The sequence below is a fragment of the Aplysia californica genome, unplaced genomic scaffold (assembly GCF_000002075.1).
Source record: "Aplysia californica isolate F4 #8 unplaced genomic scaffold, AplCal3.0 scaffold00027, whole genome shotgun sequence".
Lineage (NCBI taxonomy): Eukaryota > Metazoa > Mollusca > Gastropoda > Aplysiida > Aplysiidae > Aplysia > Aplysia californica.
In genome coordinates, this window is record NW_004797297.1 from 593,702 (window position 1) to 611,294 (window position 17,593).

General features: G+C 37.1%; 2 protein-coding genes across 6 annotated transcripts in view; one reads left to right on the top strand and one right to left on the bottom strand.

Annotated features, from left to right (window-relative positions):
* Positions 1–404: 404 nt before the first annotated feature.
* On the top strand, positions 405–9,055 carry LOC101849348. Of its 5 annotated transcripts, none has more exons than XM_005091217.3 (5): positions 405–564; positions 1,627–1,814; positions 2,489–2,734; positions 5,363–5,488; positions 7,730–9,055. In XM_005091217.3, exons 2-5 carry the CDS (start codon positions 1,635–1,637, stop codon positions 8,135–8,137), a joined length of 960 nt encoding a protein of 319 aa, XP_005091274.1. In that variant the 5' UTR covers positions 405–564; positions 1,627–1,634; the 3' UTR covers positions 8,138–9,055. The 5 variants fall into 5 exon arrangements, with proteins under 5 accessions (XP_005091274.1, XP_005091276.1, XP_005091275.1 ...); XM_005091219.3 differs by lacking the exon at positions 405–564 and adding an exon at positions 592–690; XM_005091218.3 differs by lacking the exon at positions 405–564 and adding an exon at positions 593–754.
* Positions 9,056–15,813: 6,758 nt separating this feature from the next.
* The window catches only part of LOC101862772, a gene marked incomplete in the record, with an annotated part of 33,228 nt that continues 31,448 nt past the window's right edge, over positions 15,814–17,593 (bottom strand). The window contains 1 exon segment of the mRNA XM_005091285.3: positions 15,814–16,820. Coding sequence (XP_005091342.2) covers positions 16,707–16,820 — 114 coding nt within the window.

Consider the following 17,593-nt stretch of genomic DNA (forward strand, 5'->3'; position numbering starts at 1 on the left):
GAGAGAGAGAGAGAGAGAGAGAGAGAGAGAGAGAGAGAGAGAGAGAGAGAGAGTTTCTAGGCGAGGGTTCGAAATACCGAGGGAATGAGGCTGTCGGCCGTAGGGTTGGTGGACGATACAATGTTTCATAACAAGTGAGTCAACTAATTTTTTAGTGTATTATGCGTATAGCACATTACATATCTATAAATGTCGCAATACAATCATTCAATAAGTATATTCGTAAGCTACATTATGTAACCGAGCAAAGAGATAATCACAGACGACTGACTAGGGATAGTTACAAACAAGTTTTATGATGTACGAATTGTTTTCCCCTTCGACATTTTGACTGATGACTTCTACTAGATTTTGTTTTACATTCTGTTTATGTAACTTTCCATACGGCGAATTTATTGAATCAGCGAGAGAGGTGACTGCCGGGGTAACCTGTGTCGTCAGTGAAGGCGGTACCGGTAAGCTGGCGAGTTGCGAAGCGAGCACTCTCACAGCGCGTGATTGATAACGCCACTGCACGCACGAACGTACGAACGAGTGGGGAGCGTGGAGGCGGATATTATACCGGTCTGTATTCTGTTTGTTTGTTTATTTTTTTAACGCAAACCTTGGCAGTAACAACGATTCGTGTGTTGGGATAGCCAATTAAATACTTCTTTTCAGTGACCGTACATTTTTGACTCGGAAGGAAAGGTGAGGAAGCCGACAATATTTTATGTTTTGGTTGTGAACTCGTCGACTTCGAGGCTGAGAACAGGTGAGAGCACGGAGGAGCACAGCTAGAAACAGACATTGCGTGGCTCAGTACAACACTGTCTCAGTCTTGCATGAGAAAATGACCAACAGCGGTCGATCTGAGAATATTATTGTTTATACTGTACTCATCCCCGAGCCATTTTTTTTAGTTAGTCCGAGCCCCGAGCAAACAATACTTCTGTCTGAAATGCACCACCGTACTTGTGAAGGACCCCCACCTCCCTTTAGTCTTTCTTTTTTTACCCCCCCCCCCCCAAACACACCTCCACCCTCTTTTCTCTTGAATGTATACGCAAACTTGTTAAAAGCCTACAAGTAGATGCCTGTTAAATTGTGATGTACTCTCCTGGTAGAGAAAATTAAGATACATGATTATTATGGTAGTGGGGTCAGGTTGCCTTTATGTAGAATAAATATTGATTTATACCCCGGAAGTCTGCTGTGTGATGTAATTCCAGTTGACAGCTGGATAAACAGTGACTAGTGCTATTGGAATATAAGAAAATATTTTGGGTGAGATCATCTACTAGCACTGTTGATGAGGCAGAAAATTAAAGTTGAGTAGTCATATGATTATCATAGATTCTTATAATATTTTTGCTACCTTCTTCCTCTTGCAGATGTGATGGTTAAAGTTTATTTCAGATATTAAAATTCTTACTAACACTTATAAAGCTTTATATAGTGACAACTGTACTTTACTGGAGCTGACAATGAAGTGAACTCTACATAATATGTGGGCATATCCCTGATGCCTTCAATAACAACTTTCACTTTTTTGTGTTTAATACATTTGTTTCTCACATAAAGTCCTTCAAAAGCAAGATTTTTCGCTTTTGTGATCTATTAAAAAAGAATTTATTCTCTCTCCAGTTTTCAGAATGTCATTACGAGTGTTGCATTTTCAAAATGAAACCAATGCTTCCTGCCCAGACCTCTGCGGCCAGGGATACAAGGCAAGTTTTCACAATCACTCATCAGCAAAAGGACCCCGAAAGAAAATTTACCATGGCCACCTTGAGGGCAAGGGGCCAAGGAAAGGTGAACATGCTGCTGTGAAGGTGAGGCCGGGGTACATGTTACTTCGTTACTACAAATTCTGGCTTTCTTTTGAGATCTTAATTAACCACATATATCTATATATGAACTCTGGACCTATTTTAATTTGTTTCCCCATATATCCCCATCCCTGGACGATGCCAATGGGGTTATATTATCTCTAGGTGCACCGGCCTTACAGGGTTAAGGTTCATATACTTTCTTTATATTTTACTCTTTTTTCAATTTACTCTTCATAGGACTGCCCTCTTGGTTCAAAAGTTCTAAAATTGATCTTGTACTTTATATTACTGTTAGTATCAACATTAACTTGAAGTTGGGTTATGTTTCCATTCGTGAAAAGAAGTTTGAAAATCATTCGTCATGATGTTTCACGGGGGTTAAGCAATTTTAGTAGACATTTTGCGGCCTTTGAGTAAGCTTCATAATTTCGTCAGAATGCAATTTAACATATTGTGGCATACAACTTGAGTTTAAGCTTGCTGATTTTATCTGAATGCAATATACACATATCGCTCTGCATACTCCATCATAAACTTAAGTTTTACTTGTGCTGATTTGTTGGTGGGAACTGTTATGAAATTAATTTTTCGCCAACAGTTTATTTTTCCAAGATAATCTGTAACTGTAATATATCAAACTGGATTCAATAAAATATGGTTTCTATTTTTTGCAGGTGTTCCGAGATGCAGCTGGCACAGAGTCAAAGTGTGATGCAGAAATCAGCAAGCACAAAATGGCGCGTAAAATCGCAAAAAGATTTAACAAGTTTGTGCCAGATGATCACTACCAGATCAAGTTCACATTACCCCTCAAGTCCACGGTGGACCATCTAGGCGTCGGCTTCTACTTGACCCCTCACAAATCTCGACACGTGGATAAGAAAGAGTGGGTCTTGATTGAAGAGAATCTACTCAAACAGGTCAGCAGTTTATGAAACAAATAGTATTGTCGAAATTGTTTGGGATGGCCACTAATTGTTGTGGAGGAGGAAAGTTGTTGTCTTAGATAGGGTGTTTGTATTTTCAAGTGTCATTATAATGTAAATTATACGCAATGGTGGAAATGGAAAGTGGCTGTTGGGCAAGTAATTGTCTCATACAGGTGACCGTTAGAGCAGGTTCGGCTCTATTTAATAATTACACTTTTCTGTCTGTCTGTCTGTCTCAAATAAATTATATATATATATATATATATATATATATATATATATATATATATATATATATATATATATATATATATATATATTATAAACTAAGTTGGAACACTTTAGACTCTTCAAACTGCTGTAGTTTTTTAATGTAAAAAGTTTTGCTCTTCATGTTGTATGCACAGTTTGTGAGTTTGACTCCCACATGGGGAAGATATGCTATCTCTAAATCTTTCTCCTGTTGGGATGAATTCATTGCAGCACTTGGAAGCCCTGAGAAGTAGCTTGCCTTCTGACTGATGTAAACTGTTGTGAAGGGGGTGTAATGATAAAGACACCAAATTACCATAGAGACTCTCCAATGCTTTTTTGATGTTGTACTGTGTAGGTTCAGTTGGTGTTATGCTTGAATGAGCTTAAAAATGCTGATGGTCTATGTTTGGATTCCCGTCAAGGGCTTTCTTGGACCTGGTTCAATGGATAATTTCTTTTTGGTTTTCGACTCCTTGTAAATCTCACGCTTTAATTTTTGGGATATAAACAGACATCAGGAGGCCCATTTAATTTTTATGCTGAAATAGTTTTTAAAATCATTGCAAGTTGATGCATTGCTTGGGCGTTCCACCTTCAATCATATGCCACCCGGTACTGTGTTTTCTCTTAGAGTGTGTTCTCGGAATCAATACTACAGTATAATCCATTTATAGCGACATCCGATTTATTTGCATTTTGACATTTTGACATATTTTCCAATTACGAAATTTTTCTTTCAATATCTTCACTAAAAAATTTCTCTTATATCGACTTTTTTTTTGCCCACTCTGCTTTATCGACATGCTTCCTGGGTACCCGGCTAAGCTCAGGAACATAAATGGGGAAAAAAGCCGCGCTTACGGTCAACGCGTTAGTTCTTCCTTAAGTCCATATACCATCCAAGTAGTCTATATGACACACCAGGCTTTAGTAGGTCATATATATAGGGTCTACACTGTACAGTGCCTCACTGACGTGATTGTCTCACGTGCTGGGTATCACCTTCCTACAACCACGCCCCATCGCCTACTCTCCTTCCCCTTCCAATTCTCAGTCTGTCGCTGGCAGGTGCCACGGTCAGCGAGTCAGTGTCTTGCCTTTCCATTTTCCCCAGCAAGCGGCCATAAACAGGCTTTCCAAAGATCAGATGCTGCAACAAAGTTAGCGCTGGTGTGTAGTGTATGCCTCGCGCCTCGCGTTACTCGGTCATTTGGTACCGTAACTCCAACACCCCCCTTCTGCCCCTTGTTGGTTTCAAGAATCAAGGGAAGCAACCAGCTTAAAAAAGTAGTGTTGTATTTTACAGCTGACCTCCCCTTGTTTTTTTTCTTTGGCTTTAAACAGTCGAACCCGCTATGACGGCCTCCTGTTATAATATGGCCACCTGTACAATACGGCCACCTGTACAAACGGCCACTTTCCATTTATCCCCTTGTGTTTTTTTCTATACAATTTAACTGTGTAAAACGGTGACCTGTCCAACGCGGCCATGTCCACCTTATTTTTGTCAACCCACTGCCAGATTTACCTGCCTCAGGTGGCCAGGTGTTGTCACTTATTGCCCGACGCTTTGTCAAATTTTGAATCGGCTCCTCACGTTGTGGACAGGTCATCATAGTCCATTCACCTGTCGTTATTAATAGTCCCTCGAATTAATGTTTTTATCCAAGTTGATCAACGGATAGGCCTAACAACACATTTTCAAATGTGATCCATCATAACCTATAAGCCCCACCAACAACCCGTTCACAAATCGTGTATGAGTGACTGGTCACTGTTTTGTTTAACTAATCTGAAACAAAGTAACAATGGACGTTGATGTGAAATTGAGACAGAAGTGTCCCCTGTTCTCCGAGTGGTGGCGACCGGTTTGTTTGTTTTAACATGGCACTCGGTCTTCATTGTCTTACTTACTTAATACTTCTTTTATTTTACCCTTGTACAAAATCAGTTACCAAAAGAAGGCTAACCAAAAAAAAACAAACCAACAAAACAGCTACAAAAAAAACACCCTTCTTACACCACCCACCCCTCTTTTTTTGAGAAAACAAAAACCCTTTTGAATTTGCCTTACGGCAGTCTAAAGCCTGAGTTCAGCCTTGGTTTGGACCTCGGAAGAGAATGGTTTGCTTTCTTCATTTTAATCAGTCCTACCTAAGACGTCCTATTGTGTTTACATGGCCACTTTTTTCCATGACAATCTGTGGTCGTTATACACAGGTTTGACTGTATTTTCATTTATCGACATTTTTATATATCAAGATCAAATCCACTTCCCAAAGCATGTCGATATAAGTGGATTATACTGTATATTACACATCTTTTGTTGGCTCTCATTTTGTTTTCTATTTCTTTATTTGCCAGGGAGAATTCCAAGTTTTCATCAGAAAGACAGGGGAACGGCTGGGCAAAGACCCCACGTCTCTGGATGCTTTTCTTCACTACTCTTATCACGAGAGTCAAGGCCATCATGTCATGTGTGGTCTTCAGGTGAGACTGCATGCTTAAGGTGAGGCTGCATGCTTCAGGTGAGACTGCATGCTTCACGTAAATCTGCTTGCTTCGGGTAAAACTGCATGCTTCAGGTGAGGCTGCATGGTCCAGGTGAGACTGCTTGCTTCAAGAGAGCCTCATTTCCAGTAGTCTCTGGAACTACATTTTCTTGCCAGTTCATCTTGTCTGTATCGATGCAGAAATAAGAAAGGCAAACATAAATAACATGGCTTTAAAGTAGAGGATGAACACTCAAAAAATCTCAGATATGCTGATGATTAAAAACTTATGGCAAAGGATATTGCAAGTATGAGAAGAATTTTCTTCAGAGTAAATGCACAGGACAGATCAGTTGGCTGTTAAATGCTACAAAGACCAAAGTAAAGCACATTTATGATAAAGACCCATCTCAAAATATCAAGATCAATCTAACAGATTTGGAATATGTACGTGATGAAAAAACAACAACTGTACAACTTTTTTTCTCAATATCCTGTACAAAATTTGTACTAGAATACTGTAATTTGGAACAGGTATAATTCATTCTAAAGGAATTTGTTTGACATAAAATTCACAAGGAATAAACTTATTTTCGAAAATGGAATGGCTTTCATAAAAACCACCTATAAATTCAAAATGTACAAATTTAAACGGTCTGGTAAAGAAAGTCATGAAATGATTGGTTTGGTTTTTTCCTTTCCTTTTATTAAAAAAATCTAATCTTTCCATCACTGTAACCTTTAAACAATATTTCTTTTCTCCTAATAGAGTTGAAAAATATTTTTTTAAATTCTGGAATTCCGAAAACCAATGGTCTATATATGTCCTCCTTTGGACTCGACACATTTGAACGTGTTGTTCGTAATGTTCAGTGGTGGCCAAACACAAGGATCCACTTAACCATAAGTACTCAAAGCCACACACACTGTACATCTTACAATATATGAAGCTGTTTCTTGAGAAAATAGGGGGGGATGAGGTTGCTCTAGTAGACAGCATATGTAGAGTTGATATAACCTGAAAGGTGAATGTGGGCTTAGCTAAGGAACCAAATGTCCTAGAGGAAATGTTCACACTTTTCAAACAACAGAGGAATCATGAGCACATTGCTATCCTTTGATAATTTCGTGAACGGGAAAATAGTACAGCCGTAGATGAAGATATGCCTTGAGATGCAGACTGTTGAGATGAAGGAAAGTCATTGCTGCAGGCATTGTCTATGAACAGATATCTCATGGGGCTCATCTACTAAATTCTGAACCTTGGTGACGTTTAAAGGGTGTGTGTTTGACCTAAAGTGGTCGTTTTGTTTAGGAATTTTTGGTTCTGATTCTCTACAGGTCCTAACTGATGGACCATTTCCACCCTTGACATTAAAGAAGTCCTTAAGGGCACTTCAACATTATTTCCGTACCTTGTGCGAAACTTACAAAATGAGTTAGTGGTGAGGAAATGTTCAATACAAAAAGCTCTCTGCTCTTTACTGATCTTAACCATGATCTCAGCAGGCAAAGGAAATTTGAGAAAAACTATCTGCATGTCTGCAAACTTCTGTTGGCCTGTTAGACTGCTGCAGTTTGCAATATGGCACAATCTTTGGGATTTTTAGTGGTAGGCCTCATGCAAACTTGTGCCTCATGCTACAAAAATGGGAACATAGTTAAAAATGGTATTTTTTTACGCCCTGTGTAGAGCAAAACTATTTAGGGGATTTATCGAAAATGAATATCAGACAAATTCCTTTTGACTTCCAAATGTTGTGTACAAATTTGAAAAGCAAAACTTCTGTGTGGAGGAAAATATTTTTAAAAAAAGTTGTTCAGTTTTTTTTGGATCACCCCGTACAGTGGGCCTACTTATAATATCGTCATTGAACTAGCAAAATGGCGAAACTCGAGAGTTGTGCCAAAATGCTACTACCCTTTTTAAAAATTTGATGGTAAATGCACTATATATCTATTTTTTTGGGTAAAAATCAAAACAAAAATGCGCTGACAGTCTCAAAAGAAATATACATGGCAAGTTTTACCATTTTTAGATGATATATATAGTCTAGTTAACAGTTATTTTCCTTTTATCACAAAAGTACCAAAAATGTGATGTGCCATATTTTGCTAGCGCAGTGATAATACTTTGTTTTCTTTTGGTTTACTGCCGTTTTCATATTAACCGTGTTTGGTTTTGTGGACTTCACTGTATTTAATTAATTTTGCTTTTCTCTTTTTTTTCCATTTACAGGGTGTGCAAACAGAAAAAGGTTACCTGCTTACTACTCCATGTATTCATTCTGTCGATTCAAGTTTTGGATCTGCAACAGACAAAGGGCCTAAAGGTATTGTTGAGGCATTCAAATTTCATAAATGCAACAACTTGTGCTACTGTTTCCTGCGGCCTGACACCGCAGAACTGGAGACTCTTGGGGTTAAAAGCTCAGTGAGCACTGATGAGGAACGACGGACAGAGGAGGGAGAGACAGATGAGGATGCTGAAGATGATGGCTTGATTCAATTCTCTTACAATACTTCCATGGACGCTGTTGAGGAGAAAAAGGATTCAGTGCCAGAGGAGGACTCTCTATCAGAAGGAAACAAGAAGAGAGAGGATAACGCTGAAATGATAGAGCGAGAAGGACCTCAGGTTGGATGAAGGCAGCTGAAATAAGATTGATTTTAAATTTGTAAGTGGTTTAAAGAAGAAAGAGAATTTTACAGAAGTGCTTTTTGTCATCTTAATATGTTGATTGCAATACTTTGCAACATTTTATCACATTTTTTATAAAAGCTTAAAATTGGAGATCTGGTATTTTGTATTGATGAAATCAAATATATTAATATAATACAGTAGTCTACGCCTAAGATCCCACTGCTTAATTTCTGCTGTTTTAAGAAAACATAATTTTTTTCTACTCAAAAGTCACCCCTAAGATCCTGCGCTGAAGGTCCACATCGGCTAATATCCCTAATTTTAGATCACAATTTAATTAACAAAACCCCAGGTGGGCACAGCTGATCAACCAAAAGTGAAAATTTGCGATCACTGAACTGCCTGTTCCATCACAGATGTGCCACTCTTGTGAATGTAATCACATCTTCGTTGTGAATCTTGATGAAACGATACAATGTTTGCCCCAGATGGGATCACATCTTGGTGTGAACTCGGCGGTGCTGTTATTTTCCCCAAACATCGCATCTAAGCTCTCAACCTAAACTTACATCACATGCTGGGTGGATAGGGCTTACAAGTTAACTCCACGTGGGATCGCATGAAGCTGTGAACTCTTTTCTGACCACTGCCTAGTTGTCTCTACTGCCGAATTTGCGAGACAGACTGAATTTTAATTGGTGTCGTCAAAACACAATGGTGAGTAATGACAAAGGCGGGGGAACTTTGTCAGAGATGGAAAGCTATAAATTTTGGACAGGTATAGGGGAGGAACAATTGGATAAGTGTAGATCTTGAGACTCACAATGGGATAATGAGTGAATAGGGCATGCCTCATGCCACTGAGATTGGTCATCAAGGTTGACCATTCTTTACTCCCCGGAAGTCATAAACCCACCCAGGGATCACGTCGGTTTGTTTTAAAGTAAATGGAGACCATTTTACCGGTTTTGGGCCTGAACATAGGTCACCATAGATTCTTCCCTTGGTGCGTTGGCTAAGATCCTGTTCGCCTAAGATCCCGCATTTTCCTTGCTCTCGAGCACCAGGATCTTAGGCGTAGACAACTGTATCTAAATAAAAATTCAGGTTTTGCTTGTGACAAATGTTGAAAAAGGGATCACAAATTATGTTTTCTGTCATTTATAATTCATTTTTTATGCAATACGAAACAAGTGATGAAAGCTATCAAAATAATTGTGATATGTGGCAACCACTCACCAATGCTCTATTTATTTCTGTTGAGGATGATTTTTGATTAGAAGGGTGGGAGTGTTGGTTTTGAATAATTATAGCCTTTCATAATCGTCTTCTTCTTCTTGTTCATCTTTAAATGGATGTCCCAGTCTCTAGTGCAAAGGCTGCTATTCGCCGCAGGTCCTCCAGGCCCCTGTAAAGTTTTGGGTCTCTCTGCGCTAGGGCTGTGCCAATATTTCTTTCTAAGCACCTTGAGCATTGGGCAGGCTTGCACAGCAAATGGTTCCCTGTTTGAACACCAATTCCGCTCTGACACTACTCTGAATTTCCGATCTTGAACTTCAAGCCTTTCAAAGTCAAGAGTTTTAACATGTAGCCTGTGTGCTGTCTGCTGTCAATTAGAACATGGTACATGAAAGTCAAACAAAACTTATCAAGTTGATCTTGTTTTGGAGTAGCCTAATCAACTTCCTTACTGGATTTCACAAGAAGAGCTAGTGAGTAAGGGTCAATACAACCATCATGTCAATGGGAGGATAATGTATGGTAGACTTTTCTCAACCAGCATTTCTTTATCTCCTCAAAAAAATTATGCCTGCTGCTTGTTATTTTTGTGTCCATGCCACACTAGCTTTTTCTTCTATCAATTGCAGAAGCACAGCTTTATTTTGCACTCAGCACACTCAAATCTTTTAATAGCTAAAATGATATTAAAATCCTTTTCGTCAGATATATCTGTTGTTGGTCCCATAGAGTTTACATTGTATTTAATATTTTGGATAAAAGTAGGTATAGATATAATATACATAACAGCAAAAGCTGGTCTGTTATAACAGACTAAGTTGATTGTTCTTTTTCAATTCCTCTGACACAATTGTACTTATTTTAGTTATAATCACTTTTTCTTTACCATTTCCTTTGAATCTGTGTTTTCGTTACCTTTCTTTGTGCTGTTCTGGGGCAGTAATAATACTGTTTAAGCTGTTAACTTTTGTTTTATGGAGACCTTAGCATAAAGATCTCAGTTGTTGATCAATTCCTTTTTTGATATATAAAATCTTTAAATAGTACTTTTGTGATATCATATTTACTTTGTTTATTTTCACTACTTGAACTACTTGCTTTTTATTCAAAGTATTACTTTTATTTTCCAAATTTTCTCCTTTAATATTATTAAAGAACTTTATGTGATCATTTTTTACACTAGATTTATCTTCAACTTTTGATTGTAAACAATGTACGTAGGTCCCCATCTGTAAGTCAGCGAGTATTTTTTCTCTATTGCCTGTTATAGTTGTCTATATTTTTTTCTCCCTTTTTATTTCTCTGAATCACATCATAATCAAGAAAACAAGAAAAAAAAAAAGAAGGAAAATTTGAAACGAAATATCTGAAATTATCTGCAGAGAATGCTTTTCAGCACAGCGCTTATTAAAAAAAAAAAAGAAGAGATCTTGTAAAAATCTATGCTTGGTTTAACCGGTACACAGGTGGCGCGTAAAACTGCTTGTGTGCCTAGATACCAGTACACCGGTGTGCGGGACTCCTTCCCCTACCCATCCCACCTGAGTCAGAACGCCTACGGAAAACAGTGTTTACTACACAAGACATTATTGATTATTTTGAAGGTCTTTCTGAATTAGATGCTGGTAATGACAAGGACTACCCTGAGTGGGATATGGAATGTGATTCTGACAATAATATGACGTTAGTAGGCCTAATATATTCACTCAGGAGATAAGGCAGAAGGTCACGGAAGCCAAGGAGCTCAAAGAGTTAATCAAAGATGGACTTAATATGGAACTTATGGTGTGGATAAGGGCAATAAGCCCATTTCAATGGATGTTCTGGCAAGGAAAAAGGCTGTAAGGTTTTCGCTCGCTATATTGCACTTCTTACCCATTTTTGAACAATTTGTCTACCCTGCATTAATTTAATAATAAATATTATTATAGTCGTTGTATAGGAAAGCGATATCTCAGGCCCTTGTGAAAGTGATGGAGATTACACATTAACATTTTACAGCTGCTTTTTATTCCATCTATTAGGCCTATATTAGGCTAACTTTGTAAAGACTGCCATTTATTTGATGCACAGCACCTGGTTGGACGTTTTTTTGCACATTAAATTGTCTGTCTTTTGCTGTGCATTTATCAACCTTCATTCTTTATCCCAAAACTGTTGCACAATAGAAAGAGATTGTTATTTGACTTTTCAATGACATAGGAGAGAATTGTACTTGACCAGCAAGTGAATGCTCTTTGCAGTGCACAAAAAGTCACCTCCCCTGATTTAGTAATCGAGACATAAACTTTTCCCATTCAGTTGCTTAATTTTTCTAAGTAGTCCTGGTGTGCTTGTACTACATAGCTTTTATTTGTTATTTAAAATCAAATTTAAAAAAAAAAAAAAAAATTTTTTATATTTTTGTACTCTGACAAAGATTTTGGTTAAGAAAATCTTTTCTTTGTGATGAATATAATATTCGTTGGTTGAAGTCTTTTGCGAGAGAGTGCCATGTGGATAATGTGATTTTAGGAATAGATCTATACCTGAAGGTTCCTCAGCTTTGTGAGAACTGAGAAACTGTGTGTTTTATATTGGTGTTGATCTCGCAGTTATTGCTGCATGCTTAATTAAGTGCAACTATGGCAAGGATGAATCTTTTGTCTCCCCCCCCCAACATTTGAATATAAACTACTTGATGTACTATATTTGTAGATATTTTATCTTTACATATTGTCCTCCAAGGAGAAATAAAATGTATAAATTTGTTCTGTTTAAATACAGGTATTTCATCTTTTAGGGGTTGAGGAATGAAAGCAGTCATGATTTTTCAATAATACTGTCAGAAAAATAAGGTTTTTTAAAAATATTAAAATTCAATATATTTTGTCCTGTGATTTTTTAATAAAGGCCACTGTCACAGGATTGACAAATCTTAAGGTAGGCCTACGTTTAATTTTTATAGTAGGCCTATAGGCCTACAAATCTCACTCAAGATATTTTCAGATTGTTAAACTTTCTGTCAGTAGAGGTGTGGTCACAAGATTTCAGAGTATGAGTTGCTTTTGTTTTTCTGATATATTTACTCTATTCTTATTTCTCTGCTTTGTGTCGATTGAGACTTAGAAAAACACTTACATTATTTCTTTGATGGCCAAAGTTTTTGTTTTGTTTAAAACCTTGACATGAGGTAACTCAAGATATTTCTGCTACTTTTTTCTGTTTCTATCTTTTTGGTATAAATGGCTGATCATTATATTACAACAATAAAGACCAGTTATTTCACTATAATTAATACATTTTGCCCATTTCAAAAAACAAAACAAACAAACAAACTTTTTGTCAGTTTTATTTAGATCATGAATCACAATTTCACAGCTGACAAAAAAGTGTCGGCTAAATATGAAGGTGTGTATTTTGTGGTTTTTTTTCTATGGAAGTTGCAGCATGCTTGGTTTTGGTACTGTTAGAGCCAGTTTGTCTGCTCAGACAAAATATGATGGCTAATAATATGGAGTAATGGGTTCTTCAGATAGGACTAGAAATGTGTGCACTTTGTCTTGTATGTGTTGGTGTATAACTTTTGAACATTTTTGTTACTATGTTGTAGTTAGTGGACCAGTATAGTACTCTGTTATTTATTATTGGTGTCTTGCCATTGTATACTCTATTTACAAATGTTATGTTGATATCAAATATATTGTCTTTCAGGTTCACTGGAATCTCTTATTCATTCACCTGCTTTAAAAGAATATGCTGTTGATTTGGAGCTGACATGTATGTGTGTGGGCGTTGGATTTTTGTATGTTTGTAACTATTTTTAATGAGTCGATTTGTTACCAAAAGTTTAGCACAGCTATGGAATGCCACTTTTTCACATCATAAAATAAATAGATAGTTTATTTAAAATCATCATTGTTTAACTATGAAATTAATGCTTTATACTATTCAATTGAAAATTGGACAAGGTTAACAAATGTGTAAAATAAATGTAGACTATTGAAAAGTGCAGTGTTTATTCTGTTGATTTTTGTTGTGGAGATCTTTTACAAGGCTTGGTCATGAGTACCAAAACTATTTGATTCTCAGATCCATAAGATGCGCCTACTCAAATTAATTTTAAAAAAGTTGCTAGTACCTACTATAGTGCGGTCGAAAATTTGTGGCATAACTATGTATCTTTTTAATGGGTGAATCAATGTCACCCATACTTTGCACAGCAGTTTGTATCGAATTGTCTTAACTTAATAATTTTTTTCCACAACAGTTGAGGCTGGATTAAAAAAACTTTTCTTCATAACTTTACTTAGAATACTACAAATATCCTTCATACAAAAAATGGAATTGTTCACAACACTTCCCGCTCCTCACACACATTTTGTACATTCATATGGCTTACGTCACAGCTCACCAATGACATTTTTAGTGGCAAAACAAGTTGCAAGAAATTAATTTTTATAGTAAATACTTTTTTGCACTAAAAGTTCTCAAACATGCGTTCAGTAAAGATAATCTCGCGATTGGGAAAAAAATGACGGACTTACTTTTAAAAGCGATATTGTCCCAGCTGTAAACCTTTTAAAATCAGTAGAAACCACCTACTAGAATTGTTTATTAGTATTTATTCAGGAATTTTCTAGAATAGAGAGGTCTTTACAAAAATATTGATCTGTTAAGACAAATTGATACAAGTCACTGTGCAAAAGCTGGAGAGTTTATGTTAGATAGTTGAGGAGCTATTTGACAATAAGTAGCGCCTCAAATTTTTGACTGCACTATAAATAAAAGTTCAGTTGCAATTATGTTATGCTTTCATTCTGGTTTATCCTATCTAGTTCTTACCAGGATCACTCTCCCATCATCTGCTTTATCGTTGCTACCACCGTCTGCCCATATAAAGTATTGCATTTTTCTACATTTTATTTTACTCAGCAGGATTTATCTTGTGGTGAGAATCTGACACACCTCGTCCTATAATTTGCTCTCCAGTTCATTCTGGCTCTCTCTTAGCACTCTCCTAGCATCCGCTTTCTCCTAACTATAGAGAGTAGCTCTTAGCACTCTTCCACCATTAGGTTTATCTCACATAGCTCTCTCACTTTCTGGTTTAGGAGAGGCAACGTTATAAATTTTAAAAAAATCCCGCCGGTTTATTTCTACGTCCAAGTGTTTGGGAAAGCAAACGGAAACAAGACAAAATACAATGGCTACATGCAAATTTTATAACATAACGAGATAACTTTGGAGTTGGATTGTTTTTCTTTCTTTTATTCATAAATACTTTCGAAAATTGCGGGTAATAGACCTATTAAAGTGAGTACATTTTGTATAAATTGCAGTAGAAAAAAACGTACATAAAAATAAAATGTGTGAGGAAAGCCAGTCGTGCAACTGGCAAGACAGGGTATTTTACTGTTTATTGAGAAAAGTCAGAGGGAGGCATAAAGGCAATTATTGTTTCTGGTTCATTTGTTTTAGTCTATCCTGATACACTCAAATTTTGGGCTACAGCGTAGATGAACCTGGTTCGAATCTCTGCCAGAGTGTTCTTGAACTGGGAAAGTAAGGTAAATTATCAAGGATATTCTCCCGCTTGGCAAGGTAGTATCTGAGACGGATAATATGTGGGAGGTATATTACCTCTTTAATAACCCATAGGCTTAATGTTGATAGGGGCTGTGAAACTACTACATGGCAGTATTAGCATGTGAGATATCTGCCCTAATACTCGATGAATTACGAGAGCCCCCTTCTAAAAGTTCTGAGAAGAGAGAAAATCGTTTAGAAAACGAGTCGAAAATAGAAACTTTTTCAGGAGCTACCGCATTTCGATTTAAGTAAATTGAGTGAATAGCGAGTGCACTTCATCCAGAAAGACACAGGTGGTTAGAGGCCCTCGTTGGAAAGTCTCCCTTCTTTTCTTTCGCTCTGTTACTACTTTTTTCACTGTTTGCTTATCATTTAAGTTTAAAAATGAAACGTCGCCCCGGTCCCAGTTTCAGGAGACGCATATGGTTAAAGGCTTACTGTCGCACAAAATCTTGCGAACTCGATCGGGTCGTGGAAGGATGACTTTAATGTCCAGGCCTTGTTCGAAAACACTCTCAAACCATAGGATTAATTATGCATCTCCACCACAAGCTGATCAGAGCACACGAACATTTACGATCAGATTCTTCATGTCCATGTATTTCCTTTATGTTTTAGCAAACTGCTTGGAGTTCGCAATGATAGTTTTGAGTGCAGCACAGCAATGGACTTTATGCGCCCCCCCCCCTCCCCTTCTTATCCCAGAAAAGAGGCGTAAAATAAAATAGGTAGGCCATGCGTCGTAATTTACTCTGACAGGCTCTAGTAGCATATTTAATCCCCCCCCCCCCCAATAAAAAAGAAAGAAAACAAAAACAAGCAAATGGAAACGAAACCCAAACAAAAAATAAAGCAAAATAGATCACGAAATAAAAACAAACAAACAAACAAACAAACAAACAAACAAACAAACAAACCCTAAAACAAAACAAGGGGAATGACATTACATCACAAACTTGTTTTGCTCACAAAATACAAACAGGTCTGACAAAAGCTAAGCCTTAGGAGGAGCAGAGAGTGTATTGCGTAGCAGGCTTCTCACATGTGGCCTCCATGTAGTGTCTTTTCTCTCTTGACTTAAAAACAAACTATTATATACACGTTGAATGTTATAGTAAAAGACATAACATACCATAACATAAACTTCATCATATAAACCTATTGAGGTAAAATTAGGAACCAATGTTTCAGTGAGTTAAAAAGCATAAACTTGTACATCATCCATCAGTTGAGCATATTATTATGTTATAGTATAGTATTATTATACATTTATTCAGTAGCAACTACTCAGTCCAAGGGAAGGTCACATCTGGCCCAAGTGTTGATAGTCATAAATTATATGTCGTGGGCCAGCTGTTAAAATATACCAAGCCCCAGCCTGGATTGTTTGGGGAGTTTTCAAGGTAAGCCATAAATTCTTGGCTGGGTCTCACCGAAGAAGAAAGTTAAATTGCGATGTTCTTAATTAATCTGTGGTATCGGTTACGTGCGCTGAAAAATATTTTGTTGACATTCAAAATCTGAATGTTGAAAAAAGCAAGAAAAAACAAAAACAAAAAAACAAACAAACAAAAAACAACATGATATTGTAAGTACAATTGTTACAAAAATTAAACTGTTGTTTCCTTCTCTGGTCAAATTTTGTTTTCTAGGCTTAATACATTTAAACAGCGATGTCAATGACGGGTTTAATAAATCTATGACAGATTCATCAAAGATGATAATAGTCATTCATATTATAGTATTTATAGTGAGAGCGCTGTCAAGCCTGTAGTTCTCCCCCCTTTGATTCGTCGTCTGAGATTTCGTCTGGAACAGACATTTGTAGTTGTTGATGTCGGAGGAAGAGTTGCGGTATGGTGACGTAGGTGCCAGACTGGAAGAGAAAAACAAAACAGAGGAGGGGGTCGGGGGTTTGAAACATTAAAAGTAGGAAAAGGTAAATGTGTCGATGTTTCAATAGCTTACTTGCCATAATTATTGTAGACCACTTCGAAGGCCGGACACTTGGTCCATCGTCATGAGGCATGTTCAATCGATATTGTCTGAGACGGCCACACATTGACGAAGAGAAAATGGTTGTCTAAGGCAGTTGGATGTCTTACAAAAAGTCACTATAATGTAAAGAATACGCACAAGGGAGGAAATGGGAAGTGGCTGTTTCTACAGGTGATTGTCTTATACAGGTGGCTGTCGGAGCTGGGAGAACGAGAACAAACCGCTACCTCAGAATTACAAAGTTTTAGCTGCCCAATACCTACTTTTGAGAAATTTGACGTAAAATATTTTGAGTTTCACATCATGTCAAGCTTTTTCGAAAGCAGTTCTTTGAATATCTTGATAACGATTCCGAATGATCTTACGATCTCGAGAGAGCAAATAGAACATACAATTTTTTTTATTTTTTTTATTTCACTCTCTCAGTAACTCAAAACCACCAAAAATGTCAGATAGAACTTTGCAATTCTGAGGTAGCGAAATATTTTGGAGCTCATTTGATTTTGAACTGTCTGAAGGACTTTATTTGAAACATATCGAACCAAAATAGTGGACATAAAAAATTGCTAAACTTTACATACATACATACATACATAGGCCCTACATACATACATACATACATACATACACACACACACACACACACACACA